At 38.2% G+C, this 22100-nt stretch overlaps 2 protein-coding genes across 4 annotated transcripts in view; one reads left to right on the top strand and one right to left on the bottom strand.

Annotated features, from left to right (window-relative positions):
- The first annotated feature begins 489 nt into the window (after window positions 1-489).
- Window positions 490-2989, top strand: chac1 (ChaC, cation transport regulator homolog 1 (E. coli)). Its single transcript, XM_051645349.1, has 3 exons — window positions 490-1147; window positions 1253-1288; window positions 2183-2989. Exons 1-3 carry the CDS (start codon window positions 977-979, stop codon window positions 2567-2569), a joined length of 594 nt encoding a protein of 197 aa, XP_051501309.1. The 5' UTR covers window positions 490-976; the 3' UTR covers window positions 2570-2989.
- Window positions 2990-3739: 750 nt separating this feature from the next.
- Window positions 3740-22100, bottom strand: part of LOC127410079 (chromatin-remodeling ATPase INO80-like) — a 67976-nt gene continuing 49615 nt past the window's right edge. For all 3 annotated transcript variants that reach the window (XM_051645132.1, XM_051645133.1, XM_051645131.1), the window contains 9 exons: window positions 16295-16389; window positions 15417-15489; window positions 12523-12681; window positions 11844-11946; window positions 10424-10512; window positions 8888-9049; window positions 8096-8255; window positions 5160-5378; window positions 3740-5051 (listed from right to left, as the gene is read on the bottom strand). In XM_051645132.1, coding sequence (XP_051501092.1) covers window positions 4849-5051; window positions 5160-5378; window positions 8096-8255; window positions 8888-9049; window positions 10424-10512; window positions 11844-11946; window positions 12523-12681; window positions 15417-15489; window positions 16295-16389 — 1263 coding nt within the window. In that variant the 3' untranslated portion in view covers window positions 3740-4848. The remainder of the gene's footprint in view (window positions 5052-5159; window positions 5379-8095; window positions 8256-8887; window positions 9050-10423; window positions 10513-11843; window positions 11947-12522; window positions 12682-15416; window positions 15490-16294; window positions 16390-22100) is intronic.

Genomic DNA, 22100 nt, shown 5'->3' on the forward strand with positions numbered 1-22100 from the left:
TGGTATGATTATGATAAAGATGTGATTTTTGCTTCCAATGAAGACTATTTACGGGGTCAAATCTAGCTCAATATCTGTACCTCTCTATCACTTTTCTCTGTATTCAGTAGTGTTTCGGATTCGAGTAGAATTATTAGAAGGCCTGAGCTGATGCAACACTTTCAGAACGTACTGTTCAGTGCCTGTTGTGTTTGAAAACCTTGTTTCGGGTTGCATCAGCCAACAGAGATTTTAAGCGACAGACCAGTTGACCAATGAGCTTCAGAGTACTGTGTGACTGACAGCTACCCCGCCTATAAGATGAAACAACTACACACGCTTTTTCCTGGTTTGTGAGCCAATCAGGTAGTTATGTGCATATATGGTCGCTGCAAGATAAATTGATTGGCTAGAAGACAAGCCGCCTCGCCCTGACTGCACTTTGATTGGTCAAGATTTTGCTCAAGTCAAATACGCCCCTTGACACATACGGTTAAATCCTGCCTCAAACCAGACCACATTTCATCATCCGCCGAAGAGGGAAGCAACGCAGCAACAAAGGGCGCTCGAAATCAAAATAAATCTGTTAAATATATTTCCTCTGGCTTTACGGCGTCGTGTATTTGGCTGGGGTAAAGGTTTGTTGGTAAACAAGAGGCTGGCTGGTGAGCTTGCAACAGTGATTTGTGTTTTATTCCGACCGAAAGAGCCGAGGAGGCCAAGATGGAGTTTTAATGCAATGCGGCGGTAACTGCACGGCATCGGCATGCACCAGGCACAGAAAAACGCGTTGCGGGACTTTACCATCACAACTGCCAAGCAGTTGGGCTCTGATACCTTACGCGGTATAGCCGTGAGCCAACCGATACCTCTCCTACTTGACAGGAGGAAGCTAACGCTAGCCAGTTAGCCTGTCGGCTCATTCATTAAGCGGTTACAACATTAAAGCCATCCGCGTACACTACAACACTCTCTGTCATCATACCATACTGTAAAGATGAAGCCTCAAGACATCGTCGCTGTGAAATCCAGCCTGTGGATCTTCGGGTACGGCTCGTTGGTTTGGAAGCCAGACTTCAAGTACAAGAGGAGCAAGGTCGGTTATATTAAGGGGTACAAGAGACGCTTCTGGCACGGGGATAATTTTCATCGTGGAGATGATGAAATGGTGAGTTTTTGAATATACAACTTTTTTGTGCTTTTTTTTTAAATACATGCTTGTAGCGCCAAGTTCGGCATTGTACTCCTTAACCTTTCTGTTTTTCCATGACAGCCCGGAAGAGTGGTGACGCTCATCGAGGAGGATGACGTAAGTGTAAATTCCCAGTTATTTTTTGGGGGGGCGTTCCCACGTAACGCATCATTATTGACGCCCGCGCTGGTTTTTAATTATTTTTCTATGTGAACATACGTCAAGATGGACGTCTATATATCGAGACCCATGTGTTCTGCCTGAATAATAATTGTAATAATACTATGAATGGGCTAAACTTAAAAGGATAGGTCACCAGAAATTAAAATTCTCTTATTTATTCACTCTGATGCCATCCCAGATGTATATGACTTTCTTCTGCAGAACACAAATGAAGATTTTTAGAAGAATATCTCTGCTTTGTAGGTCTATACAATGCAAGTTAGTGGTGACCAGGCCTTTGACCTCAGACCAGGCTCCAAAAATCAAAGGCAGCATAAAAGTAATCCATATGATTCCAGTGGTTTAATCCACATCTTCAGAAGTGATATGATGGTGAAAGTGTAGATTAAGTTTAAAAAAAAAAAAAATTACTTGAATATTGATCATGTATATTCTATATCATATATATATATATATATATATATATATATATATATATATATATATATATATATATATATATATATAAAAATATTGATTTCTCACCCAAAATGATTGCATCTCTTCAGAAGGCATATATTTCACCACCTTAGTTGTATGGATTACTTTTTTGGACTGATTTTTGGAGCTTCAAAGGTCTGGTCACCATTCACTTGCATTGTATGGACATACAGAGTGGAAATATTCTTAAAGTCTTTGATCAGCAGAAGAAAGTCACACATCTGGGATGGCATGAGGGTAAATAAACGACGAGAGAATCTTCATTTTTGGGGAAACTATTCCTTTAATTGTAGGGTCTTGTGAACGCTTAACCTCTCTATATGACTAACCTCAAGCTCTTTTACACAGGCATGCACCTGGGGTGTTGCATTCGAGGTGACTGGCTCTCAGATCGAGGAGTCTCTAAAGTACCTGAATGTGAGGGAGGCAGTGAGAGGTGGCTATGTCACCCGGGCTGTAGAGTTCTTCCCGCAGGGCCCAAACCATTCACCTGTCCAGGCATTGGTTTACATTGCCACATCTGACAACCCTATTTACCTGGGGCCTGCCAGTATGGAGGAAATCGCAGCTCAGATTGCTGTGTGCAAGGGAAAGTCAGGCCACAACATCGAGTACTTGCTTCGCCTGGCCGAGTTCATGAGAGTGAACTGCCCTGATGTGGATGACCCTCACCTGTTCTCCATCGAGGCAGCCACCCTAGCCATCATTAGACCCATATTGTTAGCAGCCCAGTAACCTGTATCATCTGTAATGCTTTAATTATGTAACTAAGGCTATCAACATCGTTGAAACACCATAAAGGTCCTATCAAAAGTTAATTTTTCCGTCCTTGAGGTGTGATTGTGAATTAGTGGCTGTTTTGTTTATTCTCTTAACACTAAACCAAGTATTACTGTTCTAAGGGAACTTAAACTGTTAATGTTTAATCATGTAGTTTGACATCTTGTATACTGTCAGTTTTAAATGTTTGTGGTCTTAACCCCAAGTATGTGATACTGTAATACAAATGCATGCTTGTATTGCCAAAGTTTGTCCTATTTTAAAGCGGTTCAAAAAGTGTGGCCATGAAACCTCATTAGTGGGCAATACATGTCTAATTTGCACTCAAGCAGTATGCTGTTAAGCCATTAAACATTTTCCTTTTGCACATTCAAACCTTGAATCTGTCCTCAGTGTTAAATTTGTTTGGTGTTAAACTTTTGCTATCGCTGTCTGATTGTGTTTTGTTTTCTAAGAAACCCGTTTGAACCTAAGAGCAAATGGCATAAATAAGTTCGGCAGTTTGTAACCAAGTAACGTGAGAAGACTGCAGTCTTAACATTGGGTTATATAAGAATCAGCAGGGAAAACCAGTAACAACATGGTTCAACATGTGCTAAAAGCAGGTTCTCATAGTCATGGAATACCTACAAATATTAGAGAATTTTCAAATTTGTATTTCTAGGTCTGGAAGTCATAGAAATTTTTCCGTCATTCTATAGTGAATATGAATATTTCTAGTTATGCTTTGCTCAAAATATTTATGAATTATACTTAAATGGTTGAGTTTAACAAGAGCTTGGGTAGAATAAAACTTGCAAGCCACAGTGATTTGTGTTTTGCAAATTAATCCTTCAAAGTTCTTTACAGTTAAATGTTCAAAATGGTTCACAAATCGATCTTAATGAATCATTAGTGAATCAGCATAAATAAAATGTCTTTGAAAAATGACATGGACAATGCCCCTTCAGCACTCTCTTAGATCTGGCCATGAGGTATAGTACCAGTTGTTGTACCAAAAATAGTGAAGTCTGAGTGCTTCATTTTCAAGTCAGTTTGTACATTTCAAATCTTCTAAATCACAGTATTCCACAAAGAAACTTTGAAATAATTTTTATTTTTTTTATTTTATTATTTTTTGTTTTGTAAAAGGACCATGTGGGTTTCTTCTTAGATATTTACACTGACTTATAAAAATAGACAAGCGGTTTGGGAAAAATGGAGAACTTTGAAAGGTATGACACCCTTTAGTATTTACATACATAGAACATCAATCATTACATTTAGAGACTAAATAAATTCAGTAATGGCCTTTTCTGAAAAACCATAGCCATATGTTACATGCAACAAAACAGTTTCAATACAATATATAACTAGCACAAATCACCATAAATTACCAAGTTTTAACTTAAACTATGATACATATCACATCCAAGTATTTTAAGTCATAGACTCAATCTGAGCAGTGACATGTTTTTGGAGCAGCACTCACCACTTCAGAAATGATTCATTGCATTTACTACAAAACTCATTGATTTCTTTTACTCTTCCCAAGAGAATATGAATTATATATATATATATATATATATATTATTAGTAGTATTTAAGCCAAAATCTTTGAATTTGCAGCAAATAAACAGAAAGAGAAGGCCATTCGGTATTCAAATTGTTCACACTGACATTAGAACAATGTCAACAACTCTGTTCTACAAAAATATGAGCAGTCTTACAAAAACAAGCATATCTGTTTATATACAGTATGTTCAAGGTAAAGACTTTGTTCAAGACGGTGTTTGGTAATCACCCCACTCCCCAACTTTCCATTTCAACTCGATCTCTGCTCATAATGATGGCAAACATGATGAAAGTGAGAAAGTTTTCCCAACCATAAATGAGGAAGCCCTGCCACCCTTTGGTTTCTTGGTCATCAGACAACAAAGAGGTGTCATTGGAATAACACAGTTTTTCTGTTGTATATTTATGACAGAAAAATATCAAATACGTAGGGAAAAATTGACTTGATTGAAAAAAACTAGAAATCCAAGTTTTAAGGATGTGTCTCCAGAACGGATACAATCTGGGTATTGAAAATTTAGTTGGTTTTTCAAACATTAGGTTGGGTTTCGCAGTGACAATAGGGCTTGTGAGGTGGTAGCAGCTTGACATTATTAATAGGAAAACTGTCACCCTGGGATTGAAAATGTACTGGCCATGCTACAATAAAAAATACAAAATAAACAACTCTAGACAGTCTGCTATCGCCCACTGTGGTTGCTGGGTCTTTTGCCTCTCTTAGAGGGGTTGTGATGGCTTTGTGAACTGCCATGAGCTAATGTCTGTGAGTTGGTGGTCATGGTGCTTCCTTTAGCCTGGGGGGAAGAGGTGCCAGCTGGAACAAAGGCAGGTGTGGTTGAAGAAAGAATGAGAGTAGGTTGTAAGGAGCCAGTTGCTGGAATACCTGGAAAGAGAAAAAAAAAACCCTAATAAAAATGGATGAATCATTTCTAAGCAGTTTGGATAAACTGATTTTTTCCATAAGGCAAAAGTATTTTTGATGACACATTACCTTTGGAAACACTGTAGCCATATGCAGCATATGCAGCTGCAGATGCGGCTGCTGCCCCTGCCATCGCCCCTGCAATGGCTGCAGCACTACCCGCTGTCGACTTCCGTCCTCTGCCCTTTCTGATGGAAGACTTTCCGGCTCCTGCAGAGCTTTTGGGTCGTCCTCGACTCTGACCAGACCTTCCCCTGCCTGGACTGGACATATCTTGGGAGGAGACACCTGAAACAGAACCATCTATTAAACTTATTTGGAAAACCTAACCATAAAAGTTAACTGTAACTGCCTGCCCACAAGACAGACCAACACTCAAAATAAGATCCATTTCAAAGATCCACCAATAATTTAATGGAATATGTGCCAGCCAAACAACATCAGCATGTTTCTGCTGACGGTTTTCTGAACTGTCAGAGTTTGTCATCTTCCATTAATCCTCACTTTACTATGAGGTTGCATGCCGAGACTGTCTCAGCCATTGTGGCCCAGACAGGCCCGACTCATGCAAACCATGTCTCCTTTATGGCCACAGTTCTGCCAACGTCTCATCGGCAAGATCAAATCCCACAAACCTGGGCACTCTCAACTTTATAAACTAGACTAGACAGCAGCACTGCTTATTAACACTGCTCATTACTGGGCAGGCAGGCAGGCTGCCATATCTCTGTTAATGTGACCCAGTATTTGGGACTTTGACTGCAGTAAAGCAACAACCCCAAAAACAGAGTAGATAGGAATATGAAAGAAAAATGAGCAGTTTAACAAATATAGGTTGTGAAACTGATGAAAATAATATTTGCAACTTTTAAGTTAATTCTTTTTAACAAATAATGGAGCATTTTTATCTCTTGTTAGGAACAATATGGTTTTATGATAGGAACTAACTGCTACGAAAAGTTCCTTGAAGATTACAAAGTACCACATCAGTACTAGAGCAAGGCTAGTCTCAGCCTCAGACGGTATGCCCACGGACTGCCCACAGTCCATTTTCAACTGTCTGATGCACATAGCACACAAAATTGGAAAACGCTTTCTTGATCAATTGGCTGGTTCAATGGAACTTCCGCAAACAGACGCAAACAGGACATTTTATCAGTCCGCCTGGACGGCAAGTTGTGTTCGCAATGTTTCATGTTGATAGAATGTGTGCTTTTGAGGACAAAATAATCACTGAATTTGCCCAAGTTTTCCAGGTTAGTGACATCAAATCTTTTAAAGATATTCAGAGTTTCATTTGAGGCACGTAGCAGAAAGCGGATATCCACGAGCAGAGCTACGTTTTATGCTTTGTTTACATATATGTCTGTGAAATTCTCTATAATGAGGTTTTTTTGTGCTTTACTTCTACCCATTTTCTGCTATTCTCCCATGTGTTTTCTCTGCAATCCCTCACGGAGACCATTATATAAATAATCTTTTACCCAGTGTCTGTCTTTTATTATGGTATGATACATCTCCAATAACCCTGCCCCTAAACACCACGTAATGACAAAACAGACTGTGATTGGTCCGCTTTACAAGTCAGTTAGATTGCTTTTCCTGTCTAAATGGGTGGTTCTTGGTCAATAGATGCTACTATACAGCCCAGACCTATGCCGCAGTCATAGGTTTGGCTATGCGAGACTAGAGCAAGGCCAGTAGGCCTATAATAGGAGTCCATCTGTTCTCAGTTACAACAAGGTCACCAAGCTTCATTCTATTAATTTATATTTTTTTGCAAATGTGTTAACTACAAATTTGTCATATAAACAACCTTTCAGTAATGATACTGATTTAAGTTTCACAAACCTTAATTTTCCAAAAGGTCTTTCTTCATTTCGAGTCATAAGCAAAGAACTGCGGTTCAGTGATTTTAATTCAGAAAATGCTCTTACAGATTCAGTGAGTTCATTCAGTGAAGGATTCATCAAATGAATCAAAGCGATAACTCATGTTAGCCTTTTTGTGCAATTCTTTAAAACAGCTAGCTCATGGGGGCCTGGGTAGCTCAGTGGTAAATGACGCTGGCTACCACCCCTGGAGTTCGCTAGTTTGCTAGTTCGAATCCCAGGGCATGCTGAGTGACTCCAGCCAGGTCTCCCAAGATTCCCAAGCAACCAAATTGGCCCAGTTGCTAGGGAGGGTAGAGTCACATGGGGTAACCTCCTCGTGGTCGCTATAATGTGGTTCGTTCTCGGTGGGGCACGTGGTGAGTTGAGTGTGGATGCCGCGGTGGATGGCGTGAAGACTCCACATGCGCTATGTCTCTATGTGGCAATGCGCTCAACAAGCCACGTGATAAGATGCGTGGGTTGACGAATCACTACATGACCATGAGGACTTAAAAGCGCATTGGGAATTGGACATTCCAAATTGGGTGATAAAGGAAAAAAAAAACAAAAAAAAACCAACTAGTTTATAACAGTCATTCATTCATGAATCATGTTTGTATTTGAGTGCAGCCAGCAAAGACACTGCAAAAGAAAGACGTGTTGTCTTTGCATCATGTCGTCTTCTTCACATAATTTGGTCCTAAAAAAAAAAAGAACCATGGGAAAATGTCTCCCCTCAATGTTCACAGGAAACCTACACAACTGGTTTAAAGGGAAGTTCCATTGTGACAGTTTACCCCACAGAATGGGACAAAAAATGGGGGCAAGTTGTCACAAAAGATCAATGTGTGTTCAATAACCTGTATCTTTTCTTCTTGGGTAATAACGGTAAAAATGTTCAACAGCTTTTTGTGGCCAAGACTTTAAGGTATGTGGTTTTAAGCTATGAAATTGAATTTCAAATATAAACCTACCCTGAGAAATAATAAATTGTATGAAAATTCAACAACTAGCAAAAGTCTCTCCTATGCATATAATATGACAAAGCTGCCTGTGACTTATCTGGGACCCAGGTTATATTAAAAAACAAAAAAGCAAGAAGAGTCCTACACCCAAACTGCCGGAACTCACCATTCATCGTGTCGGACACAGATCCAGCAATGGAGGCAGGAGAGTTGGTGGCACGGGACTGTGGAGCAGAAGACATGGGTTCGTCCACGATTACCAGCATGTCACTGCTGCTCTCATCTGCAGGAATGGAGCTGGGCTGAATCTCGCTGCTCAAGGAGATCTGCACAGACACATAGTTCTGGGGGTGAGAAAGGGACAGAGGGACAGCACCACGGAGGAGAGACAGTAGGACCAGAAGATGGATGAGGAGGAGCAGCATGAGATCAATGTAGCAAGTAAATGTGAGACTGTTGAAAATGGCATAATAGCTCTCTGGAATATAGAGAGCTATTGAAATGACCCATTTGTGAACATTCTCACATGCTTTTCTCATTAACTAATGCATGGCTTCCAAACTGGGGCTTCACAAACCCCTAGGATTCATGAAGGAACTGCAGGGGTTTCATGAGATTGTGATAGAAATGCCAATGCCAAATTAAATTAAATAACAAATTACATTTTTTTGGATGAAAAACAACAAAAGAAAATGCTTTACTCTGATCTTATTTATTTTTTTAATTAAGAATAATTAATTGAATTAAAATAAATGTTTAATATGTTTATTAAAAAGTTAGAACATTGAAATTTCATGGGGTACCTCAAGTACATATCCCTGGCCTAAAGTATATCATTATATGGCCAGCACTGTACAATAATTCTTCCAGACACAATGACCTCTACAATTCAATAAACATCATAATAATCAAACAGTTATTTAAACTGGGATCTGGGGATTAAATCTCACACTTTTACCTCACTGAAGGGGCTGGGCATGGCAGAGTCCATGTCCACACTGATGAAGGAGTCTTCACCATCACCCGAAAGGTTGGAGTTGTCTGCTGACGGGGCATAAGGGATGACCACATTCACACCCTCCTTCTTCTTCTTAGTGTCTGGGTCATCCTCCTTTCTCCTCTAAAAAATGAAAGATGGAATATAGGAAGAAATAAGAAAGAATATAGAGAGAGAATGTTGGCAGAGGGAGAATAGGACATTTTTGTAATGGCTGTGAGCCCAGTGATATGTATTTACATATATATATGACATTTACTATGTCATATATATGACGATATATACATAGTGCAACTGTAGAAATGTGTTACAGTAGAGATTTTGCTGTACTGTTTGTCCTGCAGAAGATATATTGGCACGTCTATCATTGTGCAATATTCTTATCTTTTGGTCTGCATCCATAAAGTTCCAAATAAAAAGAGAAAACAATCAAACGAGAATCAGTATTTAAAGTATTTAATTAACTGAATTATCCAGAAATAGGCATTAGCAAAGAGTAATGCAATGCATTGAAATGCAAACCATTTTCGATGAATTTCCAGCAAAAATAACTATTTAGTGATAAGGGCTGTCAATCGTTTAAAATGATTTAATTGAATTTATTACATGATATGCTGATTAATTAATCAAATTAATTGCATATATAAATATTTGCTGAGAACGGCCCTCAAATAACAATAATTCAATATATAATAATTAAATAAACATATATATTTAATTATAAATATAATATATATTATAAATATAATTTAAAGTGGCTTTAAAAGGCAATATATTTTTAATTTCCATATTATTAACATAAACCTATCAGTGGCCTACAGTCCATAGCAATCTATTTTGCAACTGAATTCGTCAGTCTGTCCAAGGTAGACTTATTATAAGCGAGCGTCTCACTTTGGTTGCGTCGCGTCATAAACAGCGTTTTTAGGTTGCTGTGTCAAGTTTAACGTAGTTTAAAACTAAGTAAAACAAGTCTCGAGATACCTGCACTTGGAATTGCACTCAGTCCAGCTGTGTTTAAATGAAAGTACGCTTTCTCATCTTGTTATGTCACCTGTGTCAAGAAAGCCTGAGTGTGGTTTAGTCAGAGATTCTTTTATTTACTGAAATAACAACCTTCGTGGCTCTGTCATGGGAGAGTTTAGTTGTCTGTACAGCTGCACACTACCTATACAGCTGGAGTTTCAATTACTGCCCCCTGCTGAAAACAGGTGGTACTTCAAACTTGAATTGCTCCGATTGTAGGAATAATCCATATTACAGTTCAGGAAATTATTGCGTTAATTTCTTAAACGTGTTATTTTTTATATAATTTATCACACTGAATTAACATGTTAACACATCAAAACCCCTAACAAACATATATACTGTAAAATTACTCCGTTATAAGAGATTCTGATCATACCACCCACTCCAAATATGCATGAACAAATGTGACACCACTGCACTGCCAGTATATTCTTCATCACTTCTTCATGCCTATATGGGAGAACTTACTCTTTCTGCATACTTCTCCCTCTTCCTCTTCCGCTCCTTCACCTTACTGCTCTCCTCCAGCTGCCTTTTCTCTTCCTGCCTTAAACGCACTGAAACACAACCAGATCATCTAATCAGAGCAGTGCCAATATCGCTAACCCACTCTTTCAATACTGTTTTTACATTATACAAATGCATGCTTTAATAAAATGTACACTGGCGGCCAAAAGTTTGGAATAATGTACAGATTTTGCTCTTATGGAAAGAAACTGGTACTTTTATTCACCAATGTGGCATTTAACTGATCACAATGTATAGTCAGGACATTAATAATGTGAAAAATTACTATTACAATTTGAAAAAATTTGTTCTCATCAACAAATCCTCCACGTGCAGCAATGACAGCTTTGTAGATCCTTGGCATTCTAGCTGTCAGTTTGTCCAGATACTCAGGTGACATTTCACCCCACGCTTCCTGTAGCACTTGCCATAGATGTGGCTGTCTTGTCGGGCTCTTCTCATGCACCTTACAGTCTAGCTGATCACACAAAAGCTCAATGGGGTTAAGATCCATAACACTCTTTTCCAATGATCTGTTGTCCAATGTCTGTGTTTCTTTGCCCAATCTAACCTTTTCTTTTTGTTTTTCTGTTTCAAAACTGACTTTTTCTTTGCAATTCTTCCCATAAGGCCTGCACCCCTGAGTCTTCTCTTTACTGTTGTACATGAAACTGGTGTTGAGCGGGTAGAATTCAATGAAGCTGTCAGCTGAGGACATGTGAGGCATCTATTTCTCAAACTAGAGACTCTGATGTACTTATTCTCTTGTTTAGTTGTACATCTGGCCTACCATATCTCTTTCTGTCCTTGTTAGAGCCAGTTGTCCTTTGTCTTTGAAGACTGTAGTGTACACCTTTGTATGAAATCTTCAGGTTTTTTTGTCAATTTCAAGCATTGTATAGCCTTCATTCCTCAAAACAATGATTGACTGACGAGTTTCTAGAGAAAGCTGTTTCTTTTTTGCCATTTTTAACCTAATATTGAACTTAAGACATGCCAGTCTATTGCATACTGTGGCAACTCAAAAACAAACACAAAGACAATGTTAAGCTTCATTTAACAAACCAAATAGCTTTCAACTGTGTTTTATATAATGGCAAATTATTTTCTAGTACAAAAATTGGCAATTTAGCATGATTACTCAAGGATAAAGTGTTGGAGTGACGGCTTCTAGAAATGGGGCCTGTCTAGATTTGATCAAAAATGACTTTTTTCAAATAGTGATGGTGCTGGTTTTTACATCAGTAATGTCCTGACTATACTTTGTGATCAGTTGCATGCTACTTTGGTGAATTAATGTAACAACTTCCTTCCGAAACAGCAAAATCTTTATATTATTCCAAACTTTTGGCCGCCAGTGTAGAATATCATTGCATCTCACATTTTTTCTCCAGCTCCTCGTCATCCAATAGCAGGCTGACCACCTCTTTGGGCTTCAGAGTGTCAGGTTTAAAGTTTCCTCCTGATATTACCATCCTCTGAATCTAAAAACACAGGAGAGAAGTATTATTGAGACAGAGAATAAATAAATACAATCAGTAACAAGGAAAAAGAGGAGAAGACTCTTGAGGTATCCAAAACATATACTGACTATAATGATGTGTTGCTGATACCTTGAATACATGTGACAGTTCATATAGCTTATTACTGTGTAATTACAGTGTAATTAGCCATAACCGCAACTTGACAATTACAACCATAGGCTAATTACAGTGTAATTAGCTGTAATCGCAACTTGATAATTACAACCATAGGCTAAATATTCCTTTAACCAGCCATATTGCCTCTGTATAGAGTTTTTTGAGGTTTGACATTTAGATAAACATAGTTGTTCTAACTCAAATTGACCAAAACTGGCATAAGCTATGAGGTAAATAAGTAAATTTGACAAACCATGGCAAGATGGCTGAATTAACTGAATTAAAGTTATACAGTTTTGATGTATATAACCTTTTGGTCCAAGGAAGCCACACTAATGTGAAATCAACATCAACCAACCAACCATAGCTTTTATCAAGCTGTGATTCTGAATAGTGACATATACTATGCCATGTACTTACTTCACTCTTTTCTTTGGCCCTCTGTAGGATGCGTTCCTCAATAGTGCCCTTGCAGATGAGCCGATAGACTGTGACCTGCTTGGTTTGCCCCAGTCTGTGGGCTCTATCCATTGCCTGCTGGTCAACCGTGGGGTTCCAATCACTGTCATAAAAGATCACCTGAACAGAGAGGCAGTGACCTTACTCACATGATATGATAACCTCACACACACTTTTTTCAATTTATTGCTCTTCCATAGTGTTTTCTTTATTCATGCACGCATTCATTTGTAAACCTCAAAGTGTTCAAAAGAAAGACCCACCTTCTAAACATAGCGAACTGGAATAGTTCCCCCAAAATTGTCAGAGTAGCACTTTTCCATACAACAGAGCAACAGCAGAGGGAATATTATTAGTGAATAATGACTCAAATTTGGGTTTGTTACTCACAATGACTTTAGATATTTTAGCAGTGTTTCCTACAAAATTCAGCTCTTGCATATATAACACAACATAATTCTTATAGAAAATTGATAACCATATTATTATTAATATAGTTTATTATATTTTAAAAAATTATATACTTTATATATGTAAAATTTTAATGTTTAAATTTATTGAAAAACAAAAAATGATTGCAAAAGTTTTTCTGTAGCTAGCTACACGTTGTCATATGAACAGTTCATTTTGTCAAGAATTCTGTGCAAAGACTGTGCACTTTTTTCTCATTATTTTTTGGAACCCAGACAACTTGAATATTATATCATTGCAATATTATTCTGAATAATAATAATAATAATAATAATAATAATGGTTATTATTACTACATTAAGAAATTACAGAAATATATTACAATTTTATTATAATAAATAATAACAATATTAATATTATTAAACTATAAGTAATATTTATCTGATAATTTCTTAACTTGTACATAGTAGAGCCCGACCGATATGAGATTTTTGAGACCGATACCGATTTTAGAAGGTGAAAATTCACCGATTACTGATATGGTGGCCAATATGGTTAATTTTTGAGATGGAATGAAAACAGACCTTTTCTATGTGGACTATTCACTGATTTTGCACCGATATGACTATGCAAAGGTACTTAGAAGGCTGCTTTCTTAAACAAATATTTTTATCAAAGAATATTTGACATTATTATTATACACTGTCAACAAATTCTAGAAAAAAACACTGAGAAAATAAAGAATAAATAAAATATATTAAATAGCTTAAAAAACATCAGTACTGTTTAGTATGTCAATTGCTGACCATTTAAATAAAGAATAAATACAAATAAAATAAATAGTTAAATAAACATCAGTACTGTTTAGTATCAGTCAAATGCTGACCATTAAAATAAAGAATAAATAAAAATAAAAGAAATAGCTAAATAAACATAAGTAATGTATAGTATATGTCAAATGCTGACTATATTAATACTGCCAGTCAATTGTTGGCAGGTTGTAAAACAAGAAGCATTTACACCTGCCGAGTCGAGAGAGAAACGGCGGCAGCGGTGTTACACCGTATTCTGCTATACAAGTTCAGGAGAAACTTTCAACAGTGGAAAACCAGACTTTTAAATATTACATTTTATAAATGCAATGACTGGAATTGTTCGGTTTAAGGGCTACCAAACTGTGAATCCTGAACAAAACAGTTTGGTGAATACATGTTTGCACATTAGCTTCCACTCAGCTGACAAGCAATGAAAGTAGCTGTGTGATTAGCTAGTTAGCTATAAGCTCGTTGTCACGGAGAGTAAAAGATGGACTAGCATTGCGTCTCACCAACTAGGTAACAACATAGCGTGAAATCAACACTCAACAGACCACCACTGCACCGTTGTCTGCTGAGCTACAAAAAGGTGCTCTGATGTTTACCTTTCAATCTGCTACATTACTTACTGCACTGACAAACTATAGCTGGCTAACATAGAAAACAGATGTGTTAAACATGAGTGACATGTTTGTCAGGGATAGGGTTAATTTTATATGAGTTATATTGAAAAGGGAAAATGATGGGGTCATTGTTTATTAACATTCCAGTATGTATTTCACAAACTAGTTAGCAACTTAACGCTTAACTCCGCTCTGTCTGCAGAGCCACCGTCAGCTCAGCTCTGTAAACAATGGAGTCGGAGCGTGCTCTGCTGGACAAACTACATAATGACACCAATTCTACAGCATTGTTTTCGGCATTATATGTTCTGAAAAAAAGTTTTCATATCTGTGCATATCGGTAAACATTTACGCCGATACTGATATATCTGATAAAGCCTGATAAAGGCTAATATCGGTATATCGGTCGGGCACTAGTACATAGCATTTCTATGGGACCAGGTTAAACCCTCAAACCTTTATTTTGGCCGAAAACTGCAGGAACTTTCTATGTTAAGTCATGTTACAATAGCCTTTGGATGAGCACCTCATTCCAGATATGGTGAAATGCTCTCATTTTCTCTTCCGTCCACAGAAACCTGGTGTCATAGGGTTGTTTTAGATTTGTATAGAAACTTGTAGTAGCCATTTAAATAAAATTTTTACTGTACATTTACAGAACAGCGCATGAGACTCAGTGCACGATACCAAACTGAACACAACACATCTGTTATTCTGTACATGAGATGAAATTCATTGAGCGAACACAGACTCACTTTCATTGTATGGAAAAAAGCTGCTCGGACATTCTGCCTATGATCCTAACATTTCGTGTGTCATGGGTTGGAACAACATTGGACCGAGTAAATAATGGCTATTCTTTTAAGGTTAAAGAGTTCAGCAGCTATTATTACATGAGTGCTAAATGTCATAGGGTTCATAAAATTTCAGAGGCAGTTCTCATGGCCTCTGGAAGGGGGGTAAGTGGATCTGGTAAGCACAGTGTGCTTTTAGGCTGTGGCCTCACCGTGTCTGCAGCTGTCAGGTTTATCCCCAGACCTCCGGCTCTGGTACTGAGAAGGAAGACAAAAATATCCGTCCTGCAAGGGGAGGGAGACCGGAAAAGTGAGAGAAAGCAAATAAAGGAGAGGCAGATCACTCTCTCTGAGGGGCCTGTCCAGCCACCCAGGATTTACATGAAGAGATGTTCCAATATACAGCACACTCCTCTGCAAAATAAAAACCAGAGACCCATGTGCCACTGAGTGCTGAGCTAATGCAAACCAGAACTCTTAAATAAGACTGAGAAGAAACAAGACAGACAGACAAAGAGAGAGAGCAAAACCCTTCTTGTCTAACAACACTACCAGGGATGAGGAATTTATGGTTGGAGACATTTTGGAAAAACAAGCCCCAATTAGGCTTAAGAAGAGACAGACGCCTACAGACACTTACGTCTCCTGCCCAATCCTTGCTGACAGACGCAGTGTTATTACTGTTAACAAAAACTAGAACAAAATCTTTATTAAAAAAATTGTTGTTAACTGAAATAAAAAATACACAATTGAAAAATATGAAACTAAACTAAAATACGTTTTCATGACTCCAAAAGAACAAAAATAAATGACCATTAATTAATTTGTTTTAGAAACACAGTATATAAAAAATTTGAAACTTTTAAAATCCACCTTCATAAAACATGAAAATGACGCAAGATAGTGATAACATTAAATGGCCCAGAGAAATGATGGCGTTAAACATATTTAAATGATATCAGTAGCTGAAAAATACTACAACTAAAATCTAAATATACTGAAAAACTAAAACTGAACTAAACTGGGGGGGAACACAATAAACCTGATCAGAAGAATGCCAAACTCTTGGGCTGACTAGTTGAAAACTCACCGGCTCTGAAAGTCAGCCACCATGTCCCGCCTTTCCGAAATCTTGGATGAACCGTCTAGTCGCATGTAGGTATGCTTACGGTACATCATGTACTCCTACGGGACAGAAACATTTAAATATTTAAAATAAGTAGAAGAAAATGGAAACTCAAGCAGGTAAACAAGTCAGTGATATGAATTGGTTGTGTACATTTCACTTAAATCCTCCTAAATCTGCAAGGCTAGTTTTCATTAATATCCTTGTTCACCCTTAACACAACTCCTTAAAACCTCGTTACCATTGCAGATTCATTTCATGGCAGGCAGAGACTAAAAAATAATCCCTAACCCCTTTTCTCAGATGACCTCCCAATCTCTTACACCACCCAGAGTGAAGCCTCATACAGGCCTTTGACTCTACTGGACTGCCTCCCAAAAGCACATCTGGACTATATGAAATGAGCATTAGCACTTTCTTTGACATTAAACTCCTTTGATTAGGACTTTGTTCCAGTCTAAAGTAACATTAGATCACAAATCCAAACTTGCTATCCTGTTTTAAGTAACAAATGGGACCATCTTAAAACTGTATAACACTGCTGAGAATTTAACTCCTGGCTAGCAGAGTGGTGCCGAATATAACATGATTTAGGCCTCGATTTCCATGAGACTTAGGAAGTGTGCCTGGAATACATTTCAACCAACCTGAACTGGGAGTACATTTAACAAAAACACTCAAGGGAGTCTGCTTGGACTGACACAATATCAAAGGAGACAGAACTTGACTGTCTATGTTTTTTAGTTTTGGCACAGAATACGATGCTGCAGTATCTAAAAAGCTAGTATGACAAACAGTATTTGCTGTCGTACAACAGAATGATGACGACATCAATGCCAACTCCCAAGCTGCACTGCTCTGATGGCATGCCAGAATGAACAGTCAAACACACAGAAAAAAAGAAAAGAAAGAAACGACTGACGTTAATGACTACATTAGATTACAATCAGCATATATTTTTCACCCCACTAAAGCTAACAAAAAGAGTTTAAATTGACTGCAGCTGGGTCTTTTTTTTTTCTCTCCCCTGTTTCTCCCCAATCTGGAATGCCCAATTCCCAATGTGCTCTAAGTCCTCATGGTGGCGTAGTGACTCAGGTGGCGGAGGACAAATCTCAGTTGCTTCCGCATCTGAGACCGTCAATCCGTTAATCTTATCACGTAGCTTATTGAGCACGCGCTACTGCGGAGACGTAGCATGTGTGGAGACTTCACGCTATCCTCCGCGGCATCCACGCACAACACACCACGTGCCCCACTGAGAGCGAGAACCACATTATAGTGACCACGAGGAGGTTATCCCATGTGACTCTACCCTCTCTAGCAACTGGGTCAATTTGGTTGCTTAGGAGACCTGGCTGGAGTCACTTATGCCCTGGATTCGAACTCGCGACTCCAGGGGTGGTAGTCAGTGTCTTTACTCGCTGAGCTACCCAGGCCCCCCTTGCAGCTGGGTCTTTTAATGACTTGGAAAGCCAACTAAGGTAAGAGAAAATTTGTCATAGCATGATTTCATTCAATGACCACATTACTGGATCCTCCCATATGCCAGCCACAGAAGATTAATAACCTCACAGTACTGATAAACTGATGATAAATGTATTACCTAACAATCAGTTTGTTTACATGCACAGTTACAATTGAGATACAGTGGGTTTTTGCATTGTCGAGCTACAGTCTTCATATGTCTGACCAAGTATACATAACACAATGCATATTTGAATAGTTATTAAAGTTATTATGTCGCATGTCACCTCTGCCTTTTGGAGCACTCGCTCAACATTGAGGCAAGTTGTGGTTTACATACATGCTGGACGAGGTCAAGCTACAATCGCATTATCTAGATCCGTTAGTCTGACTTGGCAAAAATCAGACTGGTATGATTTTAGTCAGGCTCGACAATAAGGACTGTCAGATGGCCCACGGCCAATGTGAGAGTGATTCAGGTCAGTTGCTAGAACTTTCACTTTCCCGATCGGGCCAGCATGCTGCATTTATAACGTTAGCGCAAGCAAACAACAAACGAGAGAGCACAATAATTACAAGAAGCAATCACAGTCTTTTAACAGCATATGCAGAGACAAGCGAGCATGATTAACTTGAGCACGCAGAAACAAGAGAGCACATAATGTACTGGACGCACCGGTGCACAGTCGCGTGAGCACACAAATACACTGAGTGTGCAGACAGACAAGCAGCATTTTAATTATCCCTGCACTTTCCATGTTCACAGTTCAGAAAATTCATTTGTTATCCACACAAAGGAAAACAAGAAATCAATAGTTTCTTTCTATTGGATTGTAAATCCATCTCTCTCCATGCATCTCTCTCTCCTTGCAGCGTAGACGCTTATTAGCATGCATGCGCACTTGCGAAGGGACAGAGCGCTAGTAGTAAAGCGCCTTTTCCTCTCATTTTTTGCCTTTAGAGATGAAGCGCTGAGTGAAATGTAACAAATTGTGTTGGACTCCGGTTATACATGTGGCTGGAAATCATGAGTTCCTTAGTGTCCAAAATGTAAGTATACATTTAACAACTACTAGGTAATGTTTCAAAACGTATACATTAATTTGACATGTTAATGGCATTTGATATTAAAAGCAAAATCACTTATGGCTATTATTATTATCAGAGCTGTTCATCTGCAGGGTGAAGATGAAAACAGTCTACTTCATATCATCCTCATAACACACCTGTTTTATTCTCATTTCTGGGCTGTACAGGTATTTTCTTTCTGCTCTTTGTGTATCAGTCAGTTTTGGCTTTGTTTGGGTTGTCTAATTTCATGTTATATCCACAACCTTAATTCATAAAATTAGGCCTAATATCTAACCACTGTATTATAAGTCACAACCAATTTTTTAGCAAGGTCTCCTCTCTCAGGAATTCATATGTTTATTACATTCAGCCAACAATTAAATCTTCAACTCAGTGACTAAATCTTTGTTCCTGCTTGTAAAAAACACCACACATGGCCCAAAAGTTGACAGGAACGTGTGACCGAAAACCAATCAATTTCTACACTGAACTCTTACTTAAAAAACATGTGTAAATGGAAGGACGGCTGAGGTTAATATGATGTTTTTATGAATTCATATCTGTAAAGCGCTTATACGGGGTTACAAAAGGCATAAAGCTGTCATTTACAGTTATCTTGCAAATTATACATGTTGTATAATTATAGTGGAAATTGTCTTAAAAACATAATAAATGTACTATATATACACTCACTGAGCACTTTATTAGGACCATAGTGTTTCTAATAAAGTGCTCAGTGAGTGTATATACAGTATAGTACACCCGACATGGTCTTCTGCTGTTGCAGCCCATTCGCCACAAGGTTTGACTTGTTGTGCATTATGAGATGCTATTCTTCTCACTACAATTGTACAGAGTGGTTATCTGAGTTACCGCAGCCTTTCTGTCAGCTCGAACCAGTCTGGCCATTCTCCATTGACCTCTCTCATCAACAAGGCATCTCAGTCCGCAGAACTGCCACTCACTGGATGTTTTTTGTTTTGTTACCATTCTGAGTAAACTCTAGAGACTGTTGTGCATGAAAATCCCAGGAGATCAACAATTACAGAAATTCTCAAACCAGCCCGTCTGGCACCAACAATCATGCCACGGTCGAAATCACTGAGATCCTTTTTTTCCCCATTCTGATGGTTGATGTGAACATTAACTTAACAAGGTCCTGACTAGGGATGGGCATTTTGGTCATTTTGTCTACTCGAGTACTTGGAGGGGCAATGACATGTACATAACTTTATATATAATAATAAGTAAAACAAACGTCTTTGGCTGCTGCATTGCTTCTTGTTGTTCCAGTGTATCGTCTATTCATTATTACAGGCTGTTATAAAATAATCTGTTACAAAATGTACAAAAGATTGCATAATCAAAATATAATGCATCATATTTTGTCATTATGTGAAGATTTGCTGCCCAACTCCGTGACAGAATGTGCACAATGCGCATCTGTCTGTTCTTCCTTCAGGTTACCGTAGTAATCTTAGTAAGCGTGCACCAGTGTTTTTAGTGACTGTCTAAACCGTCTGTTTTCAAATCGTGGTTGGCTTAACAGGAGATGCCATAACCATTGCATTTTTAATATGCGTGCAAAGTTGAAGTTCAGTTTTGAAGACACTGCATTCTGTTCCATTTAGCTGCGCTCTGTCTAGCTGTTTAAAACACTCGCAGCGTGTTGTCCACTGCCACACGCCTGGTGTGTGTGTGTGTTTGCTCGCTCCTGTGGGAAAAGCTGCAATGCTCTGTATTGTTGTTGCTGTGATGATTCATGAAGTGTTTCATTCAACTCGTAGAGTCAGAATTTCCACCTTTCAACTGGGGAAAGTGCAACGGAATGACACTCTATGTTGGACTTCTAACTTGGAAACTCGTTAGGAAATCTTCAACTCCCATTTCGTCAAGATGCAGGTGTGTGTTACTTCACGCAAACATGTCGGCACCCAGGGCAGGGAGGTTTACAGTCAGTGACAAACATTCACTTTTATTAAATAATATCCATTAATGAGTCAAAGTTCTAACATTAAATGATAATAAAACATGTTTAGCAAACGTTTTACAGAGACATGTGTTCAAAACACAGTTAATTACACTCTCTTTGATGATCGTAACGATAGCATTACAGCGTCATATATCAGTTTGGTTGCTATGAGACGTCTCTGACAATCAATATATCCCTCAAAATCACAACGTAATCGAGGCAAGTCATTTTTAATTGTATAGCACCTTTCACAACACACATCGTTTCAAAGCAGCTTTACAGGAAATCATGCATTAACAGAAAATGAAACTGTAATATCTATAATGTCTTACAGTAATCATTGTGTAGTTTGATAAAATACGATTGTGAATTGTGTTTAAAAATAAGTAATTAAATAGTAATTGTATTTAGAAACCCAGTTTGCAAGCCGAAGGCGACTATGGCAAGGAACACAAAACTCCATAAGTTGTTGGTTAATGGAGAAAAATAACCTTGGGAGAAACCAGGCTCAATGTGGGGCCAGTTACCCTCTGGCTAACATCATGAATATAATGCCAATATTACTTAATTATGTATAGTGCAAGTCAATCTCATCAATCTCAAAATTAAAAATAAGCTCCCTCTTTGACATGTTTGTGTTTAGTTGTCAGGTAATTGTCACTGAATTTCGAATTAAGTGAGAAGTCACATCATGCATGATCACCATCGACCATCGTTTTCATGATCGATCATTGCTGCCACGTCCAAGTACCCGAGTACTCGTGCCCATCCCTAGTCCTGACCCGTATCGGCATAATTTTATGCACTGCACTGCTGCCACATGATTGGCTGATTAGATAAGCATGAATAAGTAGGTGTACAGGTTTTCCTAATAAAGATTTCAGTGAGTGTATATATACAGTTGAAGTCAGAAGTTTACATACACTTTGGTTGAAGTCATTAAAACTAATTTTTTTAACCACTCCACAGATTTAATATTAGCAGACTATAGATTTGGCAAGTCGTTTAGGACATCTACTTTGTGCATGACATGAGTAATTTTTCCAATAATTGTGTACAGACAGATTGTTTCACTTTTAATTGACTATATCACAATTCAGGTGGGTCAGAAGTTTACATACACCAAGTTAACTATGCCTTTAAGCATCTTGGAAAATTCCAGAAAATGATGTCAAGTCTTTAGACAATTAGCGTTTGATAGGAGGTGTACTGAATTGGAGGTGTACCTGTGGATGTATTTTAAGGCCTACCTTAAAATGG

The sequence above is a fragment of the Myxocyprinus asiaticus genome, chromosome 19 (genome assembly GCF_019703515.2).
Source record: "Myxocyprinus asiaticus isolate MX2 ecotype Aquarium Trade chromosome 19, UBuf_Myxa_2, whole genome shotgun sequence".
Lineage (NCBI taxonomy): Eukaryota > Metazoa > Chordata > Actinopteri > Cypriniformes > Catostomidae > Myxocyprinus > Myxocyprinus asiaticus.

What these genes read in the sequence shown, in the direction of transcription:
- chac1 (XM_051645349.1), top strand. Translation starts at nt 977, where the DNA reads ATGAAGCCTCAAGACATCGTCGCTGTGAAATCCAGCCTGTGGATCTTC. An exon ending in ATCGTGGAGATGATGAAATG is followed by an intron (nt 1,148 to 1,252) that starts GTGAGTTTTTGA and finishes TTTCCATGACAG; the next exon opens with CCCGGAAGAGTGGTGACGCT. An exon ending in CGCTCATCGAGGAGGATGAC is followed by an intron (nt 1,289 to 2,182) that starts GTAAGTGTAAAT and finishes TCTTTTACACAG; the next exon opens with GCATGCACCTGGGGTGTTGC.